The 24,368-nt window shown below is 47.7% G+C and overlaps 1 protein-coding gene across 2 annotated transcripts in view; it reads left to right on the forward strand.

Annotated features, from left to right (window-relative positions):
* The first annotated feature begins 354 nt into the window (after positions 1-354).
* The window catches only part of HID1 (HID1 domain containing), a 28,516-nt gene continuing 4,502 nt past the window's right edge, over positions 355-24,368 (forward strand). Inside the window, exons 1-15 of one of the 2 annotated variants that reach the window (XM_053960484.1) lie at positions 355-1,377; positions 8,425-8,574; positions 11,563-11,733; positions 14,417-14,530; positions 16,122-16,228; positions 16,700-16,816; positions 17,550-17,772; positions 18,177-18,233; positions 18,330-18,470; positions 18,859-18,949; positions 19,578-19,729; positions 20,920-20,998; positions 21,608-21,772; positions 22,890-23,117; positions 23,607-23,740. In XM_053960484.1, the coding sequence (XP_053816459.1) occupies positions 1,312-1,377; positions 8,425-8,574; positions 11,563-11,733; positions 14,417-14,530; positions 16,122-16,228; positions 16,700-16,816; positions 17,550-17,772; positions 18,177-18,233; positions 18,330-18,470; positions 18,859-18,949; positions 19,578-19,729; positions 20,920-20,998; positions 21,608-21,772; positions 22,890-23,117; positions 23,607-23,740 (1,995 nt within the window). In that variant the 5' untranslated portion in view covers positions 355-1,311. Of the gene's footprint in view, positions 1,378-1,720; positions 1,817-8,424; positions 8,575-11,562; positions 11,734-14,416; positions 14,531-16,121; positions 16,229-16,699; positions 16,817-17,549; positions 17,773-18,176; positions 18,234-18,329; positions 18,471-18,858; positions 18,950-19,577; positions 19,730-20,919; positions 20,999-21,607; positions 21,773-22,889; positions 23,118-23,606; positions 23,741-24,368 lie in introns of those variants that run through there. The other variant, XM_053960485.1, reaches the window with a different exon arrangement.

Below are 24,368 nucleotides of genomic sequence, written 5' to 3' on the forward strand. Positions count from 1 at the left end.
TATATTGTAGCCTTATTGAGTACTTGGATGCAAAGCCCCAGGCTTTTGGCAGCAAAAGCCAGATTACATGATTTTGTGAAAATATTTTTTTCCTGTAGGTTTTACCAGAATGTCTCAGATCCGATATGTCACTCAATCAAATCAAACATCACTCCTGTACAGGTTATATGCAAAAAAATGAGAATTCCCACAGTCTGCCCCAGCTGGAGAGTCAGCACGCTGCTTTCTTTTGCAGAACGATTGGAATTACCTCACTTTTTCTGAAGAAAGGTTTGTAGAGCTGAACATGTGAAATGTAACTTAGGGACACCAAAAAGACCTGCTTGCAGTTCACAGAGCTGCTCAGAGCAGAAAACAGCGGCAGTGGCTTCAAATCAAAACAATGAATACCTTCAAACAGCTGTTTTGAGGTGTTCAGTGAGTGCCAAATCCTGAATTCCCAGCACCCAGGGTTATAAAACATCCTCTCCTTGTGTGTGGGTGGAATTTCATTAGGGTTAATGGGCCACCACATGCAATGAGCTCCTCATAAGGTACTGGAACAGGGTCTGTGTTACAAGTGTGCTTGTTCTTGGCTCCTTTCAACCCAGGGCTAGGGACAGACTGGAGCTGGCTGTTGTCCTGGCATCCTGCTTGCACCTCTGGACCATCTGGGCTTGGGACCAGGCTCTGAGAGTGGCCGGTGATGGCTTGACAGAGCTGTCACTGGGCTTGTGCCCGAGCCTGGCAAAGGAGCTTCAGGGGACAAAGGCTGCGGGCAGAGGAGTGGGAAAGGGGGCAAGAAAAGGGGAAAAGCGGTGACATGAGAGCAGAGGAACTTGATGCAGGGATAAGGCAAAGGATAGAGCAGAAGAGAAGGGCTGTAAAGGAAAGCACAGAGCAGAGAAGACGGAGGGAGCGTAGGAGGAGGGGATAGCGAGGAAGGAGAAATGAGAAAAAGCCGTGCTCTGCCGTGAATGGAGACGAGGCAGGGTCTGTGGGGACCACGTCCGTGGGGAGCAAAGTGTGGGAGGGAAGGGGCTGCCACAGGGAGGCCGAGAACGAAAGGGTGAAGTGGCGGACGGATGACAGGCGGAGGTGGGAAAAGAGGGGAGGTGGCGGGGCGGGATGTAGGGATGGAGAGCTGGCGGAGGAGGAGCCTCGGGCGGAGAAGGGGGAGGGCCGGGACCGGTGAGCCCCGGTTTGACAGGAGGAGGGAGGGAGGCAGCGGGAGCCGCCGGCGCGGGGACGGGGATGGCGTCAGCGGCGGCCCGAGGAGCGGCGGCGTGAGGGGACAGCCCTGCCCGGCCCTGCCCGCAGCCGGGCCGCACCATGGGCAGCGCCGACTCCAAGCTCAACTTCAGGAAGGCAGTGATCCAGCTCACCACCAAGACCCAGGTGAGGGCCGCCATCTCGGGCGGGGGGTGAGGGGGGCCGCGCCTTCTCGGGAACCGCCGCCCTGAGGAGCCCCTCACACCTGGCCCTGCCCGAGACACCCCCGGCGCTCCTGTGCGCAGTCCCCGAGCGGGTCCCTGCGTGTGGGGCCGAGGCTGGGGGGACCCGCGGGGCCGCGGCTGCAGTCACGGCCGGCCCTGGCCAGGTTCTCCCAGCGAGGCCGTGCCCGAAGGCCGGGGCCCGGAGGGGCTCGGGCCAGGCTGCGCCCATCACCGTGTCACCGGTCTGTGGAGGGGCACTGCCAGACGTGGCCGGGCCCTGTCACCGCCTCTGGTGACATTGTGCCTTGCTGAACAGCGTCTTGTGCTAACAGAGCAGACGCTACTGTCATAAAGGATGTCCACAGATCCTAATGTATTCGCTTGCGGGTTTACATCACACGGTTTGCCACTGCTCCCTTTTCTGTATCCTTTCCCCCACCCCCGCGCATAATGGGTGGAGAACCTTGCCGTGTTTTTAGGTAATATCTGATGGAAAGGGCTGTTGGGCAGCTGTGCTGTTGGCAGCAGAGGTTTCCATCTCTGACCTATGAATTAATGCTTTATTTCTGCAGGCTGAGGTGTAGAAGGAGTTAAGTGAAAGGGCTGTGTGAAGGGAGGGTCGCTGTCTAGAGGACTAACATATGTTGTGCCTGTCCTGGGACCTTGCTTGATTTTTAAGTGAAGTAGCAGTAGCAGCAGCACACTGACAGAAAATAGTAGCCTGTCCTGTCTAAGGAGCAGAGGGATTTTGCTCTATTGAGAAGTCACATCTCGTGTTCTTCTGAGCTACAATGGAGAACAGCTGTTATGGTCCACCTTTAGAAGTAAGGCAAAACAGCTGCTAAGAAAATGTGAGGGTGATGGCAGAAAGATAGTTAATGATAAGGAATGAATTCACATGAAAAGAGTATGGAGGTAAAGGGTGGTAGGAGAAAATCTGAGAACTCAAGAGACAGAGGCTACTACTGGGAATTGAATTATAGATGCATAAGGCTGTGGAAGAGACTGGAAAAAAAAACATATTTATACTTTCTAAAGCAATATCACATTTATCTGCTTTCCTAAAGAATGCCTTTTGTGAATATATTCTTAAAAGCCACTAGCTGTGAATGTAGGTAAAGAGAGAAGTGGGAGAATTAATGTTTTAAGGGATTCTTCCAAAGTCTGTTCTGCATGCCAAATAGTTCATAGTATCCTCAGCTTTGGGCTGTCCTTCCTTCATGGGGAAATGTGCTTATAAAGTGAGATTGAGGGGTGGTAAATTAGGCCTACAGGGCTCTGCCCAGTCTGCTGTTCACAAAGAAAATCTTGTGAGGCAATCCCTTGGATCAGCAGCCCAGGCAAGAGCGCTGCCCTCCCTGGCAGGCAGCAGCCCAGGCAAGAGCGCTGGTTTATCGGTCTGTATAAGGGAAGAAGGTTCACTGGGGCCTGGAATAAAAAGGAAGGAGTAAAAGCTTCATTCTTGGCGGGATTCATTTCACATCTCTGTGATCTAGGTGAGACTGCATGTGGAAAAGGGTGGGGTGTTGGCACTCCCATATTTACACTCTGTAGAAGGGCACCAGTGTTTGCTTGTGCAGAACGCGTGACTGGGCTCTCCTGGAGCCTTCTGATTTCTTACCAGCAGCAAAACCTCCTCGTCCATGAGATCCTGGATCCAAAACCAGGCTGCAGTAATGGACAGAGCCAAATCCTTCCAAGCTTTTGGTTCACAACATGCTTTGCTTCCTCAGCAGCCTGTCTCCTGTTTTGCAGCCTTCTCCTCTGACATTAGGGAGCTGGACAAAGAGATTTTCATCAAATCATCTGTAACATGAAACTCTGAGCTCAGAATGCACTGTGCGGTCTTCCTAAGGCTCTGGTGGGAAGAAGTGTTGAGCCAAAGTCACTGTTCACTCATTGGTGAAGGTTTAGAGTTGGCACAGAAGTTAATTTTTTCTTAAAAATAAGTTATTATAATCTCCAGGCTTTTCTTAATTAAAAAACGAGTGTTCCCATGCGAGCATTTAAAAAAAAAAATTAAATAAATCTGTAAGGAACATAACACTTGAATGCTTACAGCACATGTGGAGCCCAGAACTTGAAAGAGGAACCAAGTCTGGATGCAAATGGAATTGACTTAATTGATTTTTTAACTGCCAAAGAGAAACTCTAAAGGTGTAAGAAAAAGAAAAATCACTTCAGAATTATTTCAGTGATTAAAAAGGGCAGTATTACCAGAAGGAAGAAATTAACTTATGCTACAGATGTATATTTATAGTCACACATGGAGAAATGGTCTTTAGGATTTTTATATGATATGTATATATTACATTACACTGCACACATTATACTGGTAGGGCCTGTCCCTTTGATAATAAAACAGATGTGCTTCATAATAGAGAATGTGTGAGCCCTCCCAAATTGCCCATAAAAGTGCTGCCTATTTAACAGATGAAGGGAGCATGGATTGTGGATATGACAGTTCGTCAGGGCTGCTCAGCTGCAGGTCTGGGAGCTTTAACTGCTGGGGAACCACCTTTTCTTTTCCCAATCAATTGGGGTTCCTGCCAGCAACCAGCCGGAAGATAAGAAATTTTGATCTTGTGTACAAGCTTGTTAGATTTTAATGGGAGCTATGTCTCTGCTTTTAAAGAGATAGGAAAAGTCAAACATGAGGGACAAACCCCAGTCCTTTCATTTTCCGTGATGTGGAAATCCAGGAGTACAATGGGCTGTTAGCTTGAGTCTGATAAAAGCACATCTTGTGCTTGGAGAAAGGTTGGTCCCTGGCAGACCATTTCTTACAATGTTCAAGCTTGACTCAGCTGTCCAAGAGTCTCAGGTTGATCAAAAGCAAAGTTGTCTTAAAAGCAAAGCTGTAACTAATACTTCACACAGCTGACTTTTGTCCTGGTCTTTCCTTGCCAGACTTCTACAAATCCCGTTTTCCAGTTTGCTTTGCAACACTGTCTTTGCTGTGAGAGCAGAGAACTGGCGGTAGACTTGAAGTTTCATTTGCTGACTGCAAAGATCCTATAGAAAAAAAAAATATTATTGTTCTGAAGCCTGTGTAGAGGTGTTGTCCTTGGCTGGAGGGATAAAATTTTACTAGTTATTTGTATTTAGAATAAGTCTGTCCACAGGCTTTCCTTTTGCACAGTGGCTCACAAATAGGTGGTACAAAGATGTGTGAATTGCCTCAAACTAATCCCTGGCCCTGCAGGGTTTCCTGATCTAAAGCTCAGTCAGGTGCTGCGTGAATGGTGATTACACAGCACAGTTCTGCCACATTTGGGGTGGAAAGGAGCAACTGCTGTAACAGATCACCTGAGCTTGTGCAGTACTGGCTGGAAACCTGGGGCAGGGACGAGGGACTTGCTCTTGAGCCCAAGAAAAAAGAGAGCCCCTGCTTCTGTAGCTGGTGGGATGCTTAGTTGGCATGTTGGCAAGAAGCAAAACGAGAACACACTGAGCAAGGCTAGTGGCTGCTTGTCCCTTGGTTCTCTGCTGATGATCTGCAGCAATCTTAGAATTAGTTTTAGGACAGTCCTCCAGTGGGGGCCTGTTGGAGGAATTGTTAGGAATGGACATTTGATTTAAGTCATAAGTGCAGCAAGCTCTTGGTTGGGAGGAGGTACAAACACGTGCGCACACACACACACAGAGCCAGAGTTTGTGAGGAGCTGTGTCTAAAAGAGAAAGTGAAGGTGGTGCTGGTGTCAGGCTGAGGACAGTAACAAATAGGCGAGACTGTGCTTTGGGAGCTTTTCCTGTTTTTAGGACATGGTCAGGCCCTCTCTGTTTTCCTGTTTCCTGTGAGGTATCCTGTTTGTCTGGGGATTACCTGCTCAGGCTGTAATTCTCTGCTCAGTAACTGGCATGAGGCTTGCAAACCGAGTGTCTTCCTTTCCTAACTTCTGCAGCGTGTGTGTGGTGTGCTTCAAAGAACCTGAAACACAACATTTACAACTAGTAGAAAACAAAGAATGGAGGTGTCCAGAATGACTGCTTTTACCTTTGTTTGGCCAGTGTGCAGGTGAGAAGTCTTAATTGAAGGCAAAAGTCTCCCTCCTTGCCTGCTCTGTCACACCACCTTGGATCTGCCCACTGTGTCCTCAGCAACACTTCAGTTACCTCACCCCTGTGCTGTGGAGCTTGGCTTGGGCATCAGAGTCTCTCTCTGCCGGTCAGCTCTGTACCTTCAGCAGCCTCTGCCATGAGATCTGTGTGGGTCAGGAGGTTCCTTTGCTCTCCAGATGTGCCAGTTGTGTTTCCAGAGTAGAGTCAAGCTACTGATTCCTCAATTCTTACCCTCATTGCTCTGCTGGTGCAGAGCTGATTGCACTGTGCCGGAGGAACATTAGGCTCTTTCTTAGCTGTGCTGAGGATTCAGCTCCTCATGAGCTCTTTGGTTGAACCACTGTCAAGGCTAGGAGTGCTCTGGGATCTGTGATTGCAGCGTGTACTGTACCAACACTTGTACCTAAATCTTGACTTTTCCAAATGAAGATATCCCTGGCTGGTGAACAAGGCTGATCTAGGTATCTATTTCTCTTCTCTGTGAGGCTGGATACAGTTTGTTGAGTGAGCTCAGCTGAGGAGATGGATATTTAGATCTCCAGAGATGCTGCATGCAGAAAACAATCAGCTTAAAAACAGCCAGTAATGTTCTATCAAGGAGATGAATATTATGTGGATTGAGTAGCTTCATGATGCCAGGCTGGTAATTAAAACAGGGGGGCAGTGGGGATGTGAGTGACTCAGTACTGAATCCATGTCCCAGTATACATGGGATCCCCATGTACATGGGATACCATCTGTTGATGAAGAGCTGACTTGCTGCAGCTATTAAAAATGCAAGGTACTGGTGTTTTAGTGTTATCTGGTTGCCAAGATGACAGCGGAGACATGAACGCTGCTGTACATACAACACCGCAGCTCAGGGAATTGCCCCCATGCTTCCCTGCTCAAAGGGACTGCAGTCAGAGTTCCTCAATCCGTGTTGGGCTGCCATCTGTAAAACAGCGGCTGTGTTCAACCTCTGAGGAGGCCTCAGGCTAGTGGGAGGTAAAGGGATCAGTGTCTAGTGGAGGGAAATGGTTTTCTGCTTCCCCTCTAGATGAGAGTGAAGGCATTATTTATGCTTGATGCCCAATTAGCAGCAATTGCTGCTTGCTGTTGTCAGTGGGAGTGGCTGTGGCAGGCAGCCAGGATGTACATGTGGCAGTTCTACATGAGGTTGTGGTGTGTGGTTTGAAATGGGGTCCAGGATTTGAAGGGTATTTCATGCATTATGTAGATCAGATTTCCAAATACTTGGCTCTTTTTGGGGAGTACAATTAGAGATGAGATGCGCAAAATAGCTTTTCTTCCATTTAAGTGTTTCATGCCCAGGTTACAAAGAGCTCAGCTCTTTCACGTGCTCAGCTGAAAGTCAGGCTGTGAATATTGGTTTGGATTGTTCCTACAGATCGCCTCCTAGAGGGAGCTGTGGTCTTGAACCATTTGGGAAAAGTTGCTCTTCCCTTGGGAAGAAGTTTGGTGGGGTCTTGCTTTGGTGTCCAGGTGAAAAAAATTAGGTTTTCAACACTAGGGCTGAGTTTAATAAGATGTCTGAACACACAGGGGTTTTTTTTCTGGTTTTGTTTTTAAAGACTGGGGAGTTGCTTGGGCTGGTTCATTGTATGACTGGAAGGACTAGGACCAGCAGCACTGAAGCATTAAGCCAAAGAGCTGCAGGGCAATAACCTGCTGTACCAGTCTGAGGTGGCTGGCCCCTCTTACTTTTTGGCCTGCGGTGGGGTGGTGACACATCATATGCCCGTGGGCTGGGGCTGTTAGTTCAGGAGGTGACAGCAAACAGGGCAAACAGCAGCACTTCTCTGTGTCAGAGTTGTGAATGACCTATTCTCCCCCAAGTGGCATCTGAGCTGCATTTAGACACAGCATAGAGGTGGACAAATTTTCTGCCTTCTACAGCAGATCTGGGAGTGGGCAGGACTCGTTTAAATTAAACACACAGTTGTATTTTTGCCCCTTTCATATCTGACATGCAAGACCCACCCAATGGTGCTGATTATTGCCCCTAGCGAGCGCTACTGTTTGCTCTGGAGCTGATGCTGGTCGCAGGCAGGAGGCTCCTCCTTGCCCCAAGTCAAGGGCTGGGGGTGCTCAGGTGAGCACCTGCCAAGCATGCCCACACGATGGCTGGTGAAACTCCTGGGAAAGCTCACATTTTTCTCTTCTGACTGTAATCATGGATCCATCTCTTTCACACTGCTTGTCATAAAAAGGCATGTATTTATCCTGCCCCTGTAACTGGACCCCTGGATGGGATGAGCACTTGCAGCTGTGTTTGGGCAGTGCCTTTCTTTTGGCAAGTATTAGCAGAAAATGTGGAAAGAGGCTGGGCTGGGCTGGGTTGGGGGCTGAGCTTCTGAGACCACAGGTTTGAAATGGATTGTTTTCTTTGGTCTCCTTCTTCCATCTCCTCTTTGAATGGCACACTTAGTGCTTTTTAAGAACAAAGCCTTGGCAGCGACTGGCTGCACTGAGTCCAGTTCTCTATAAATATTTGATTCAGAAAGATCAGTTGCATTTTATCTATGCTTTGAGGTCTGTCAGTTCCGTGAGTCTGTTAATGCACTAATGAGATGTCCCTGATTGCTTCCTCAAGATTTTGGTTACAACAGAAGTAATTCCAGTGCACACTCAGGGCTTCATTGACTTGCTCTGAAGGTGACAGAGTGCACAAGGAGAGCCTGGCCATGTGCAGTGTGAAGGTCTTGGATTACTGGCAGCAGTTGCAGACAAACATGAAGCCTCCTGTATGTCTGAAGGAATGTTCAGTTTGGGAGATAAATCATCCAAAGCCCTGGCAACAGAGGCTAACATATAAAACCAGTGCTAGTATGTTTTATTGAACCTCTTCTTGCCTCATCCCATCCCCAAGCCAGGCATAATTGCTGATGATTGGATCGTATGGAATGGTAGTTCCACATCAATAACAACATTTGTCTCTCCACAGCCTGTGGAGGCCACGGATAATGCCTTTTGGGACCAGTTCTGGGCAGACACAGCCACTTCAGTGCAGGATGTCTTTGCTCTTGTACCAGCTGCAGAGATCCGAGCAGTGAGAGAAGAATCGCCTTCAAATTTGGCAACTTTGTGTTACAAGGTAAGTTTGGTGCTGTTTTATTCCTTGGAGCTGTGCTAGTAGGGATGTCCCTGGATCAACAGCACTGTGGTTTCCAAGGGATAACAGGTATCTTGTACCACACAATGTGCTTACTTGTCCCATCTCCTCCTGAGGGTAATTCTCAACGTTCCTCTCATAGGTTAGCACAGACCATAGCTGTGCTATGGTGTTTGATAATTTTGGAGCCTTTTTCCTCTTGTCCCCTTCCTGTGTTTCACTCTGTCCTCTTGGGTCTTACCTGCTCTATAAACTGCTTCTTGCTCAGGGACTTTGTAGCAAGGCTGAATATTTGTGGTGAGGCTGAAACATCCTGTTCCTTGTCTGTACCTAATTGTACCTCACCATGCACCAGTCTGGCTTCAAGCTGAGAGATCCAGAGGGATGTGCAGTCTGTCACTGCGCAAATGCCTGGATAAAGTTTGAGGAAGATCTTAAGCCTTTTCTTCATTCTGCTGTGATAACAGAACATTCCTGATGCTGCTTCTGCTGTTATCACATCCTTATATGGAGCACAGGGACATTGAACAGCATTTCCTACCCTGACAGGTTTGGCAAATTGTCAAGCTGGTGAGCAACAGCCTGAGACTTACTCTGCCTGGGAAAGTGCAGGTGTTAACAATGCTCCTGATTTGAGCCATGCCAAGACTAGCCTTGAATTTGTAGTTGAAAACATTTGGAATGGCACTTTTCCAGTTTTAAATAGTTGCTGCCATCCTATTTTTCTTTCCTCCTCTACAATATATGAATGAGACTTACTGAATCATAGTGAAGATACCTCTGACTATGAATTGTAGACAGATGCATGTAGGAGATACTTGAGAAAAAATATGAACATAAGGAAAACTGCAATGTTTTTTCCCTGGTATTGGCTTCTGGCAATGAGCAGTTTGGGAGTTGAGAAGGGCTTAGAAGATCTATAACCCCTTTGACTCTGTGTCTTTGTTCTTCCAAAACCAAGACTAAAATATGATCTTCCTATTGGAAACAGGTGTGTTGGGAGGCCTTGTCACTGCAGGACTGTTTATGCATGAGCTGTAGATCTTGGGATATCAGTGTCATAGGAGCCCACTCTAGCAGTGCTTTTGCCAGTCTGAGAGCCCTGACTTGTGCCATGTGCAATGTGCCACTGGACTTAACAATACTGTGTGTTTGTGAAGAAATGTCATTTACAGTCATGGTTGGAGATTCAGGCTGTACAGTCATAAGTGTGCCTGAAAAAATCGTTCAGCTCAGTTAGTGTGTGACAGGCTGGGACAAACAGCACTTAAATACCCATTAATGCAGTGACGCAGGCTGGCAGAGTCAGTGACCCAGGCAGTCTGCCATGAAAATAAGCAGGGACACATGACCTCATGAATTAAAAAGCAGCAAGGTGAATCCTTGTTGAATGTTTTGGCTTTCATTTCCCCTCTGTTTCCCCTTGGGATCAGGGAGTAAGAGCAAGTGGGGGCAGCTGTGGAGGGAAGAGACTGCTTTTTTCTATCTGTGAGTAAAACATCCTGTCACTGCCTCCTGTGGCTATCGTTGCTGCCTGGTGAGACCCACATCTATTCTGAAAAGCCCAGTGACCCTCCACTGGCAGTTGCAGCAGCCACTGGATGGGCTGCAGAGTCTTAGCCCAGAAGGTCTTTCCAGAGCAGCTGTCCTGTTCACTGAGGCGGTGGGGAAACCTGGGCTACCACCTTCTTCTGCAGCAGTGCCGTGACCCCGAGAGGTGGAAAAGTCTCTCCTCCAACCCGTGCCTTCAAAGAAAGACTCAGTAGTCTTCAGTCGTCCAGTCTCAAAGTAGTTTATTGTATGTTATCTAAAAGATTTTCTTCCTGAACTGCTGCGGTTCTTTCAACAGGTCAGACAAAGGCACACACACACACACACACACTGACACTGTCTCTGACACCCTCTGACTGCCCAGGGGGCTGGTGCCATCTTTTATATCATATATTACGTGTTAAATGTTTATGGTTTTTCCTCAATGCCTATTACCTATATTGAATGGTGACTTTCTACTCTAAACCAATCTGTGAGTGCCAACATCACCATGAACATGGAGGATAGGAAGGAGAAAGAGGGAGGACAGGGCACACCCAAATCCCTCCATCTTAGAACTTCTGACCCCCATGTACAAAACTCAGACCCCTCTGTACAAGGCCTAAAACCCCCCTGTACAGCACTCAAAGATTCTTCCTTTCACTTCTACTAGACTACTTCTACTATAATATCTAAACTTTTGTGATTTCTTGTTCTTCCTGCAAGGTTGGTGAATTGTTCCATGCATCAGATTCAAAGCCACAGGGGTTTCTGGCTGCATGCCAGGGTCTCAAATGTTTCTGACCTGGGCCCGGAACATCCAAGAGTGTCTGAGGGACACTTTGGGTTCCGACACAGCAGGACCTTGACAGATGCTGCTGGAGGCTGTATCCCTACACATTACACAGGCAGCAGCTTAGCTGCCACCTCCTGAGTTAGGAGAGGTCCCTACTGTAATCACACAGACAGAACTGTCAGACTGTGTGTTTCTATGTGATCGTACCCTGCCAGCGCCTCACTCGATGCAGCACACTGCTGCTGCCTTGGTCCTTCCTGCCTGCATCTCATGTACTTGCTGCAGCTGATTAATCTCATCTGCCCTTTTCAGTGCATGGTGTCATGGAGCAGTGCTGGAAGGAGCCTTCTGGTGCTTTGGTTCTCTGTCTCACGTGGCACCACACATGTGCTGCATGGATTAGCCCTGGCATTTGAGGTCTCTTGTAGTGGAACAGCAGAAATTCAAGAAGGTCTGTTTAAAATCATTAACCCTGTTTTTTACAGAGTTTCAAACAGCAACTGTGCCATTAAACTGAGAGCAAATGGACTTCCAAGAACTGCTTATAAATCTGTGTGAGGGTATCACTAGCAGGACCGGCCTGCCTAGCTCTTGCTAACTTGTGCCCAGGCTAATGCTGCCTTCCTTGGTTTTGTTTCCTTCAGGCTGTGGAGAAGCTGGTGCAGGGAGCAGAGAGTGGCTGCCACACGGAGAAGGAAAGACAAATTGTCTTGAACTGCTGCCGACTCCTCACCCGTATCCTGCCTTACATCTTTGAGGACCCAGACTGGAGAGGTTTCTTTTGGTCAACTGTCCCTGGGGCTGGCCGAGGAGGGGTCTGTCTCTTGTCACTTATTCTTCTTTCTGGAGGGTGATGGGGAGGCTGCAGTGAGGAGACACTATGTGTATTTGGGGGCAACTTTATTCCAGTTATTTCTATGTGGTCAGAAATTAGGTGGCACTTTCTAAATTCTTTCCCTTCCTTTGGTTCTTGCTGCATCTTCTGGATGTTTCACTTGTATGTGTAGCTGTAGAAGAGCACTGATATGTGAGGAAAGGCTTCTCCAGTACAACTGGAGGTATGACTCTTAGTGAATATGAGAGCTGTACTGAAGGCTGTATGACTTTCTTAGACTGAAATGTCCTTGTTCCATTAATTACAGTTGATTTAAGTTTCAAATCAAAATGCAACAGGGTGTTGTTTGCACTGATTTTACAATGTCACATTTATAAATGAACAGTGCCAGAGAAGCTCTTGGCATCCATGACTCAATACCCTGCTTATGAGCTGAGTGATACAGTTTTAGCCACGGGCCTAACCTGGGAGATGAAGTCCACAGCTGAGCAAGAGTGGTTAAAGAGTGGTTCTGTTTCTGGCTCTGTCAGTGAAATGCATAACCCTGGGGAGTATCTCAGCGTCCCCACATTTCTTTGTCTGGAGCGCAAGCAAAATAGTGCTCTTTTGCATGTCTCAGAAGAATGGGGTCAAAGTGCTTTAGGATCTTCTGCAAATAGGAGGAATAGCAGCACTGAGAGCACAACTGAGTTATACCAGGAGTATGTATTTGCCTGCTTCCTCCCTCAGCAGCTGCTCTATGCATAGAGAGCCCTCTCCTATGAGTTTCTGATCTGTAGGTCAGTGTGGCTGTACTGAAGTATGTGGTTCTCCTGAGTCTTAAGTGCAGCACAGTGTCTTTGGGGGCAGTTATGAAGCATTGGAAGTGGTTGGTACAGTATAAACCGGTACCTCTTGCTGTCTCTGCCTGTCACCTCTAATCTGCTTTTACCTGAGGGCACATCAAAAAGAAGTTCTAGGTGATGAAAAGGGAAGTCTTTGCTAGTCCTGCTTTGTGATTTGTGCGGTTGGGAGGGTGGTGGTTGTCAGTCCTTTCATCCCTGCAGGGGCCAGGGAGTGCTGGAGAGGCTTAACAATGGAGGAACTTGTTTTGGGAAGGAGCATGCAGGGGTGCCTGGTGCTCTGATCCAGCCAGGCTGCTGTTACTCCTGTTTTTTCCACTTTGTTCAGCACCTAGAAAAGAGTTTCTCAGCTTCAGAGTGGTGGAGTCACCCCAAGGTGATCCAGCCTAGTCCATGTGTACCGGGCTGGGGAACCCTCCTGTGTGTGGGTGGAGCTGTTGTGGTTTGGTGTGCTCAGTCATTTAACCACATGCATTTAACCTGTAAGGCTGGGATAGCAAATACATCCCTAAGGTGTTAGGGAAGCTGGGATCACATCTAATCTGGGGCAACAGCTTTGCTGTCTGGTGGCTGATTTCTTTCTGGGAACTGAAGATGATGGTATGCCTGGACTCTTAGTAAATATCTCTGTGATTATCCTTCACCTGCTTCACGATGGAGTGATGGATGGCAGAGCTTCCTGGAGCCATGGCTCCTCCCTCCTCTATGGGAGTCTGTATTGTGTTCAGATCTACTGGTTTGTTGTGTGTCACCATTTTGGATATGGTGGTACCTGCAGTCTGCAGGGACATTTTTTTCTGGCAGTTGAGATACTCTTAGTAAAGATCACTCTTGGAAAAGAAATCCCCTTAGACCCTAATGGTTGTCATTTCACCTCTGACTGTGAGCACAAGTCAAAGCATCTTCGCTGGCTCCATCCATCCTCTCTGTGCCCGTTCTTACATCCGGGCTCTTTTTGTGATATCCTCCCTGCTGTCACCAAGACAGAGTCAGAGCCACACAGACCATTATCTCCGTAGCTGCCTGCTGTGATTGAAGAGCTGTGTGTTGTGCTCAGGCTGACAGAGGCCTGGCTGAGGTAGATAAGCTCCTGCCATTCCTGCTCTCTGCCTTTCCCTCCAGCACCGGTGTGTGGTGGGAAGGCCTCCCAGGCAGGATGCTCTTTGACAGGCAGGATCTGGCAAGGTTTCCCGTGGCAACAGCTGCAGAGGAGTAGCCATGCGTGCTTGGAGAGATTCTTTGAATGCTGGAGATGGCACAATCCTCTCTACTGTTGTGCTCACTCTGCAGTGGCAGGCTGGGGCAGCCCCTTGCCTGATGCACACAGCCTCACCCTGTTCTGTCACCTCCACTTTTGGGCAGCCCATGCAGAAAGAACTTTGAGGGATTTTATACCTTATTGCTGCTGGTTGGCTTCTCCCTATTGCTGTCTCCATGCACCATCCAAATCACCCTCCTTCATGAATGTAAAACCCTCTTCTCTGTCAATGCTTCTCTTTCCTTTTGTCTTCAATAAGCCAAGGCACATGGCAAGGCATACCCAGTGCAACTCTTCTTTTTCCCTGACATCTCCAGGCCTTTGTCTGCTCAGTTTGCTGTCGTTAAAGAGCTTGTTCCTGTTCAGTCATCACCATACGGGGGGAAATTTCTTTCCTGTATCATCTGGGTTTTTGTCCCTTTTGTTCCCTCCTGTTCCTGTGTAATGTCTTACACTCCCCAAAAATCCACAGGGAGGCATCTTCTTGTGCTGTGACATACTGGTGTTACTGTGTGCTCTTTGCTCACCCTGAACTGACAATGCTCTCTTGTTTGTTACTTCAGGGAGATGAAGATGATGAAAATGCCCGGCCACTGGCCGAGTCCTTGCTCCTCGCTGTCACAGATCTGCTCTTTTGTCCGGACTTCACTGTGCAGAGCCACCGGAGGAGCACGGTGGTGAGTTGGAAGTTGACTCATGAGATTATCTGCATAGAGGCAGATTAGCTGCATGGTGGGGGGGACCCTAGGAAATCCCAGCAGCTTCCTACCAGCCTGCAGACAGGAAAACACAGATTTGCTGAGCTTGACCCCACAGTGAGTAATATTGATCTTCATTTTGGGTTCATGGTATGGTGTTTGTGCCTTCTAAAACAGATATTTTGGGGATGAGTCTCAAATGGAGTGGCTGGCAACTACCCCCACACTACAGCTTACCCCTCAGGAAAAGGTGGTTGTGCTGGCAAACAGTTGCTCTTCTGTTGTTGCCAGCAGAGCAGAGACCTTTAGCACCTTGTTCCTCTCTCTGGCAGTTTGGTGCATTCCGGGGCAGGAAGCAGCTGTTTGCCTGCTCACATGTGCTGTGATCTGAATGAGTAGATGGCCTCTGTTGGCCACCTCTTCTCCCTCTTTGTATCGTGGCAGCAAAGACATTTAAATATGTTCTGATCCTTGTGGTGACTGTCTGTGCCGCAGAGGAGTTTCCTGAAGCAGGGATCTCCTACCAGGTGTGCTAAGAAAAGAGTACAAATTGTGGTGCATCTCCCTCCTTCTTTCTTCCTGCAAGTGACTTTCATGTTTTTTACAAAAAAAAAAAAAAAAACAGTGCTCTTTCTTGGGATAGATCTGACACAAACTAAAAATGAGCATGCTAAACCATGGTGTGTTTGATGGCTGCAAAATTCTTTGACAAATCTGAATACTAAATTGATTGCTTGGGGTTTCTGAGTAGTAGAAAGAGAGTTGTAATCTGTCACCTGGGGCTCAAGGGGCAAGGCTACCCATGTGCTATGATAAGTGGTGCTGAAAGAGATGGACTTCCTGTCCAGTGCTGTCACCTGGGATGGGTTGCACAAATCAGGGTGACAATGGGTTTTCCTGGGAGAGCCTCCCCCCACCACTTGCACCTGTGATTTTTCCCTTGGCAGCAGCCAGACTGGTTTTTCAGGATTCTGGGCAACTGGAATTAGACACTGAGATTGTGAATTATTTATGTTTCTTGCTGCTGGCTGCCCGTCTGCTGCCTGCAGCCTCTGTAGTCTTTGCTGAGCTGACTTCTCCTCTCTGGGCTTGGTCTGACTGCAGCTTAAGAGCTTAAGATGGGTACCACCATCTTATGTTCATGGCAGAGCAGCATGTGGCCCCAGACATACAGGTCATGGTGGATGTTGGCTGAAGTACCACTGAGTAAAGAGGAAGAACTGTGAGACAATGGGCAATGGAGACACAGGACTGACCCATACTCCCACTGAAGTCAGCCCTAAAATTATGGCTGGAAATGTGGGCTCCCTCCATCATGCACAGTACTTTTATCTCTGTGTTTTATCCCTTGCTTGCAGAGGCTGAGCTCTTTGAAGACATCAGCACCTGCTTTTTCAGGCCTGGGGCGGGGGGGGTGCTTTTGTACAATTCAACTGGGTGAACTGTGTCTGGATGCTTCTCTGCTGTTTTATTTTTCTAGAGAGAGAGGCTGAACTGCCTTGGGTGTACCACCATTGCTGCCAATTCTGGCTCCTGCCTTCTGTGATTCAACCTCTTATTTCTCCCACAGGACACAGCAGAAGATATCCACTCCATTGACAGCTGTGAGTACATCTGGGAGGCGGGAGTGGGCTTTGCTCATTCTCCACAGCCCAACTACATCCATGACTTGAACAGGTAAGAGCTTCTGCAAAGGCAGAATGGAAAGAAACTGGGCTCAGGAGAGGGAGATCTGGGGGAGATGAGCTCTCTTTGCTTCCTTGAGTATCCATGATTCCCAAGGAGCTTTCTGCTTGCTCCTTTCTGAGGTAACAGGACTGGCAACACAGAAAAAAGCCCAGCTGATCTTTTGAGTAGCTTTTCGTAGTATAAGGTGGGAGTCAGACTGTCTGCAGCAGGAACATTTCCACTGCTGTTCTGGAAATGCCAAGGAGCTCTGTACTGGATTTCTTTTTTGTAAGGCAGCAATTCTGCTTAGCTTTGTGCCAGTGACAGAAGTATGGCTTAGGAAATGAAATGGGCTTAGCTCTCCCTCAAAAGGACTTTCTAGACGGGACTGAGCCTTCCTTATGTATTGTTGTGGTGATTGTGCCTTCTGTGACCAGTCCCTGCTCCTGAATGGCTCCAGGCCTTTACTTCTCCTTCCAGGACAGAGCTGCTGAAGCTGCTGCTGACCTGTTTCTCTGAGGCCATGTACCTGCCTCCCTCCTCAGACAGCAGTAACACCAACCCCTGGGTACAGTTTTTCTGCTCTACAGAGAACAGGTGAGGGTAAAGGGTGGGGGCCTGGGTGCCAGGGGGAGAAATATCTTCAAATCTGTTCCATGGAGTGTTTTGGTAATGGGTAACCATAGGACTTGTTACCTCCAACATCCAAGGACTGTTCTTTTGCTTTGTCCCTGTCTCATGTATACCATTAGTATTTCTGCTTAGTGAGAAGTGTTCCTCAGCAGCAAAAGGAGAGTCTGAGCACGGTACCACTGGAGTTTGCTGCAGGACTGATCCCTGCCCTTTGGGAAATGGCAGGTCCCGTTCCCTGCTGTAGACTCTGTTCCCTTGGGAAGGGGATGTGGTGTTGGTGGCGGATGAATGCCGCCCTCTAGTGACATTGTACCTCTGGGACTTCCAGCTCCTCAGGTGACACTTACTCACCCTAGGGGAGTACAAACCTGGCTGGAGGCTGAAGAAATATAGTTTTGTCTTTCCAGAGGCTAGAGAGCTTTGAGGTCCTTTCTCGTTTTCACATTTTGCACATGATTCCTCTGCGAGCCCATTTGGCCTTTTTCACCTCCCCTCCCCTCTCAGCTGTGGTTCAGGAGCCCAGCTGGGAGCTTGGCTCTTGAGTCTGAGCTGCTCAGTCATGGACTGTTGTCACAGGAGAAAATGATTGTGTTTTTTCATGGTCCCGGGCTCCTGGGGAGAGATATGCCCATCCCTCTCCAAAGCAGTGCCTTTTGTTTTCTGCTGCTGCCTTCTGAGAGCATTTTCTCCTCCTCAGACATGCACTCCCACTCTTCACCTCGCTCCTGAATGTTGTCTGTGCCTACGACCCCGTGGGTTATGGGATTCCTTACAATCACCTGCTTTTCTCTGACTACCGTGAGCCGCTGGTGGAGGAGGCGGCCCAGGTTCTGATCGTCACCTTGGACTATGACAGCTCCACCAGTTCAAGTCCCACTGTGGATGGCACAACCACTGGCACAGCCATGGATGATGTGGATGTGAGTGATACTGGAATCTGTATTTGCTGCTCTCCTGAACTCACTGGGGTCCTCTCACACCAGCTTGTATTGAATCTTGAGCTGTAGGACACAGCACTGCTTGTTGAGTAACACTGCTGCTCCCCTTGCAGTCTGCTCTCTCTGTTCCAATCCTGTTTCAGTCCTGTGGTCACTAAAGACCTATATATGACCAAAATACTAGATTTTGATTACTGACTTAAATCAGAAGCACGTAAGTGAAGAGCCCCTGACTTTACTATTCCATGCAGTGTTCTGTCTCCTTGCATTTAAAGCTGGATTATTCAGAGCAGAAAGCTGAAGTGAGAAACACTGGTGGTTATACTTCAACTTCCTGAATATACCTTCTTGCCAGTAAGCATTTCCCTCCTTTTCTTTGAATGCAGCCTCCTGGACCAGACAATCTGTTTGTGAATTACCTCTCAAGGATACACCGGGAGGAGGTAACGTATTCCCATCCTGTACTGCTCCCTGTCTGATTTTATGCTGATTACATTAGCCCTGGGCCCACCACAGTCTCTTTCCTGATCTGTTGGCAGGATTTCCAGTTCATCCTGAAAGGAGTGGCTCGCTTGTTATCAAACCCGCTGGTCCAGACCTACCTGCCAAACTCTGCCAAGAAGATACAATTCCATCAGGAACTCCTTGTCCTCTTCTGGAAACTCTGTGACTTCAACAAGGTGTGGATCTGCTTCTTGCTGAGCTTCACCCCAGCTTGGCTGTTGTGACTCTGGCTGGACCAAGCCCTAGTGAAGGGCTGTGGTGGGTAGTCGGCAGTGGCTCTGGGGTGCTGTGGTCATCAGCCCCACTGATGCAGGGGCTGGGGGTCTGGCTGTAGAGACAACCTGGGAGAGGGGCTGCAGCTCCTGAAGGTCTGTGCTGGAAGCAGGTTCTGCAGCAGATATTATAGTAACTCTACAAATAACACTGGAGTTGATGAGGCAGTGCATACACAAGCCTTTCTAATGTTCTTGAGAGATTGATTAACTTGAGACTGCCTGTCCTGAGTCCTGTGGATGATGCAGGGTATATGCTTATGATAGTCTGAAATCTTCCCTTTTCTTCCAGAAATTCCTCTTCTTTGTGCTGAAGAGCAGTGATGTTCTGGACATTCTTGTCCCAATCTTGTATTTTCTCAATGATGCCAGAGCAGACCAGTGTAAGTTGGTTATTTTCAATATTTGGAACAATTTGTGCTTGACAGTTGAGCTAGAATGTTCTTGAGATGCTTCCTCCCTACCAGTTGACAGCATCTTGAATGCATGTTACTGACCTTCTACAGACATGGAGTGGAGTCCAGTTAATTGGGTTTTAATGTTTGTAAGAGGCTAGAAGCAGGACACCATCTATCCTGCAATATAGGGAAGGGAGATCCTTCCTTCCATTTTGAGTCCTCTTGTTGAAAATTGTGTCCCTAATACATTGAAGAGAGGAAAATGAGCAATCTGCTCTTGCTATGGGAGTAAATCAGGCATAATTCCATCATTGTGTAGTGGAGAGAAGTAGTCAGATCTTTACTACTATGACAATGGGTTTACATTAAGAACATAATGAAGAAAAACATCCAAGACTTAACACTGATAAGACTTAACACAGATGTGCTTGGGAAGGACACTGGTACTGACTATGGAGGGAGCTCTGTGTGGGATGTCCCTTATCAGGATGGTTTAGTCTGTACAGTTTTTTATCAGTCCCATAGTGTTTCTCCTCTTTCCTCACTGCCCCTCACAGAATTCCAGTGGCCTCACTGTGACATGTTTTTCTGTTGTTTTCTTTTTTCCTTGCAGCACGAGTGGGCTTGATGCACATTGGGGTCTTTATCCTCCTGCTCCTCAGTGGGGAGCGTAACTTTGGGGTGCGACTGAACAAGCCGTATTCTGTACGAGTGCCTATGGACATCCCTGTCTTCACAGGGACACATGCAGATCTGCTCATCATAGTGAGTACAGCTCCAGCACTTCTTGAACCCTCCTAGCTCCACAAATAATTGTCCACCTTCAATATACTCACCCTCCCTAGACTGGAAGCCCACTGAATAGCTAGGAAGTGTGGGGGATGCACACTGTTAACCTGAGGTGATGTGTCTGGCAAGGTGCATATGCATGAGGTGCAATTCCATCTGCATGATATGATCCCAAAGAACAGGACTCCTTATCGTGCTGCACTGCTGTCATGAGGAGGTGGGTGCATGCCCTCTACTCTACTGATAGGGAAGGCAGGAGATCTGGCTCTGTCCCAGGCAACCAGAGGTGTGTGGAGCACATCTGTCAGTGGGGACAACAGTGATACCAAGCTCAGCCCTACAACTTCGGGTTGCTGCAAGTTTCACTGACCTTTCAGTCTGCCCACAACACTGCCTGTGAGCAGCTGTGTGCTTTGCAATACAAGCCTCAGGTGCTTCCCTTCTGTCATGTTCTCATTTGCCAGAGAAGAAGTTCTCAGCAGCTTCTGATAAATCTCCAAGAGGAGATTCCTATTAAAAGGAGTAGGAAGAAACCTGCACACCATAACTGCTCTTGATGCTATGTGTTTTGCTCTTGCATTCCATTAATCTCAGATCATCTCTTTGTTTTAATTATGCTTAGGACTTCTCTGCAGACATGCCAACTAAAGGTGGGAAGGCCAAGATTGCAAATGTCTGAACTGGTTACAAGGCACTTGAATCTTTCCATGTCTGAGGATATAGTTAAAATAGGACGAACATTTGAGTTAGAAATCTGCACTAAAATCAAATGTAAAATGATTAGTTCTGTGGCATTCCAAGCAGCTATCATAAGGGTTCAAAGTCAAAGTCTATTGGAGGTGAAGATGTCTCTATTTCCTGGTGGTTTAGTTTTGTGCCAGGCTGCCTGAACATTGTTGAACAGCTCACAGTCAGTTTCTGTTTGCGGTGTTATAGGGCCCTAATCGTGTTCCCAAAGGATTCCTTGTAAATGAAACCTTGTACTCCTGGAGCGCAAGTCTGCAGTGAGAGCAGCCTTCCCCACCTGTGTAATTGTGGACTGTGCAGGGCCCTGCCTAGGAAGGAATGGTGTCAGGAAGCAATGAATATGGGGGTGGCACTGGTTTTGGTTGAGAGGATGCTTTCAGTAAGGTGCTGCCTTGCTCAAGAGCTCCTTCCTTCCACAGGTCTTTCACAAGATCATCACCAGCGGGCACCAGCGGCTGCAGCCCCTCTTCGACTGCCTGCTCACCATCGTTGTGAACGGTGAGCACTGTGTGGGGGGAAAAACCACAGCCCACAGTGCTCCCACTCCCCTCTCCCTGTGCCCCTACCTATGTTCCCTAACACTGGCCAGTGCCTGCTGCTGGAGGGCACTGGCCAGTGCAAATAAGGTCTGCCTGCATGGTCAGATGGAGCAGAAAGAGGGACAGCAGAGTCCTGGAGCTCCCTTGGGATGGCAACAGGACATTTGCCAGCAGGTCTGGTCAGGGTAGTTGGCAGTACTATCCCTTTCCAGCAGGGAGTATCACCTCCTCACGGTGGAGGTGCTTCCTTGGATTTAGTGAGTGCCCAGGTGGCTCCAGTTGTGAAGCTTTTCAGGAGACACAGCAGAGGTGCTGTTATTAGTGTAAGACTAAACAAAACCCTCTAAAAGCAGCAGTGCTTCATTTTACTAGGCAATATCTCTGTTTCATTTGTTTTGTATTTGGAAATGTTTCTGTGGAATCGTTTGGCTCAGCTATTCCATGAGGCTTTCTCAGAAGTGCAAGGGTGAGAAGGTCATAAAAGCAACATGGTGTATTAGTGGTATATTTTTCAGAACATATACACCTTGGTTCTTTCTCTAGTTTTTATTTGCTTTGCCTTCCACAGTGTCTCCATACCTGAAGTCTCTCTCCATGGTGGCTGCTAACAAGTTACTACATCTCTTGGAGGCTTTTTCCACCACCTGGTTCCTATTCTCTGCTGTCCAGAACCATCATCTTGTTTTCTTCTTGCTGGAAGTTTTCAACAACATCATTCAGTATCAGTTTGATGGTAACAGACTGCTTTATTTAGTGGGTTTGCACTAGTTTAGTCCAAGAGAATGTCAGATGGGAGTTCAGAGGAAGTCCAAGGAGATGAGAGGAGGTGAGAAGCGTAGAAATGAGCTACACAGGACTGAGAAATTGGTTTAGTAGATAATCAGCATTAGGTCCTGGCCCAGGCAAATTTGGTTAGAACAAAATGAGATGGCAGCTAATTATCAGCATGACCTCAGCCCTCCTGCAGAAGGTGAGATGCGCAGAGAGGAAAAGAAACATAATGTGAGTGTGTAACACATAAGTTGTGACTGGCTGGATGTTGCTGTGAAAGTGCTCATGTTGCTCAGCAATATAGGTGATGGGACAAAACAACTTTCAAGTGCCTCTCAGTTCTGCTTTGACAGGTCTCTGGGGGCTGAAGACCAAACCCCCTCATCCAAAGAAACTTCTGATATTTGCTACTTTCCAGGAAATGCCTTATGTTTCCCTGTTAATAGCATGGCAGTCTTTTATCTAATAAATAATAAAGTAATGTCCCTAACCTGGTCAAAATTTAGTCTTTTGCTTTAAACTTGCAAATCAAGAATGGCCATTCTGCTTCCCTGATGGGAATCTTGCATGTGGCAATTGCCAAATCCAAAAGTAACCTTTGTGGGTGTAATTTGTGTTTTGTATTAGAGGATGGTTTCATTCGGTTCTGTGCCATCTTGCAGGCAGTAAGAATTGTGGCCTTTTGTGTTTGCTATTTCAGGCCTGTGTCTCCTCAAATTAAATGCCTTGATTTGTTTTGTGAGTTCTTTTGAAGATGGAAGAATGTTGAGCTGTGGCTAGTAACCTTTTCTTCCAAAATAGATGCTAATATGTGGTTTAAACTGTCCTTTTTCTTCTCAGCTGTTTGAATATACCTCACCAAGACATTTCTTGTCAGCTTTCCAGCCTAGGAAGGATTTCACTGAATTTTCTGTACTGCTTTGTAACGAATAAGAGGATATTGAGCTCTGCTCTTTCTTACCTGTGTCACTGCCTTTGGGGTGGGAGCAGTCAGGCTTTGTGTACCCAGTGAGCTGTGCTGGGTTGGCAGAGCTCTTTGAGCCTTAATTCTCTGCTTGTTTTATTGCTGTGATTCCCAGGGAACTCCAATTTGGTCTATGCTGTTATCCGCAAGCGGAATGTCTTTCACCAGCTGGCCAACCTGCCCACGGACTCCCAGTCCATCCAGAAGGGGCTGCAGCGCAAGAAGAAAACCCCTGAACCCATTTCTCGCACCAACTCCCAGGATGGTGTCTCCATGGAAGGGTCACGTCCTGCTGCCCCTGCTGAGCCAGGGACGCTGAAGACCAGTCTGGTGGCTACTCCAGGTGAGCTTTAGTTTACGTTTGGGACAGGAGAGGTTTGTTTTCTCTGTGGGATATAGTGTGGACTCACCCTTTCACTGGGTGTGGAGAGATTAAGAGTTTACATTTGTGAATAACTTAACTGCCTTTCAGTCTGAGTTTTAGATCAGTTGGCTCAAGCTGATCACAAACAAACTGCCTTGAGTTTCTGTCCTTTCAGACTTAGTGTCCACATGACCATTTGTCTTAATCTTGACCTGTTGCCTCAGGTTAGTTCTATCCATGTGAACCTGTGTTCCTCCTCCTCCTCCTCCTCAGGGAGCATTTTCGTAGAGAAAAAGTCCTTTGGGTTTGTGAAACCAAAGCTAAATCTTGCTTCTCCATTGAAAGGGGAGTTTTTCCAATATCAGAGAGACACAGGGTGTCTGTGCATAGTGGGGCAGAGTAGAGCCCTCTGCTTTTAAACATATTTAATTAACTTGTGTTTCTGAGCTTTTCCTCTTTTGAACACAGGGATTGACAAGCTTACGGAGAAGTCCCAGGTGTCAGAGGATGGGACCATGCGTTCACTGGAGCCTGAGGCTTCCCAGCTGTCACCAGAGGGAAACCCATCTGCAGCCCTGAGTGACGGGGAGCCCTGGAGTGGGGTAAGGCCAGACACTGGTGTACAGGGAAGGTCTAGGTGTGAAGTGAACAAAAATGAGGGGTTAGAAGAAGAGGTCTGTTGGCCCATTGAAGAAAGGCATCGCATTAAAGGCAGTATGCACACGTGCAGGGTGCTGGGACACAACGTGGTTCAGAAGGGCTGTTGCATCATCTTGGGTGTTTCATGTTTGTGCTATGACACAAGAGCTGGGGCACTTGAGTGAACACGAAGACTGTGACAGAGCAGTGAGTGCAGAATTGCCAGAGGATGTCCATGAAACCTCCTGATCCTGATGTTTCCAACTCAGGTTCTTACTGCTGCTTCTTTTTCATCTCCCTTGGGATGGAGAGCTCTACCAGAATCTTTTAGTTGGCTGGTGCTGTGAACAATGTGTTCCCATGAAGGCTGGGCTGAGGTGCTGCCCTCAGAGTGGCCTTGAATAAATTGGAATGTACAGAAATCCCAAATAGTCCAGGACCAATTTTACTTACCCTTCCTGGCCTTGTCTGGTACCAGGTGAAGCCTATGGCCGGCAAGACATCTTAAACACACAATTAATTATGTTGTCATTAAAGGAGATCTTGACTGAGAACTTCTGGAAGGTTTTCTTCTTCCAGCAGCCCATGAAA

Source organism: Vidua chalybeata, chromosome 19 (assembly GCF_026979565.1).
Source record: "Vidua chalybeata isolate OUT-0048 chromosome 19, bVidCha1 merged haplotype, whole genome shotgun sequence".
Lineage (NCBI taxonomy): Eukaryota > Metazoa > Chordata > Aves > Passeriformes > Viduidae > Vidua > Vidua chalybeata.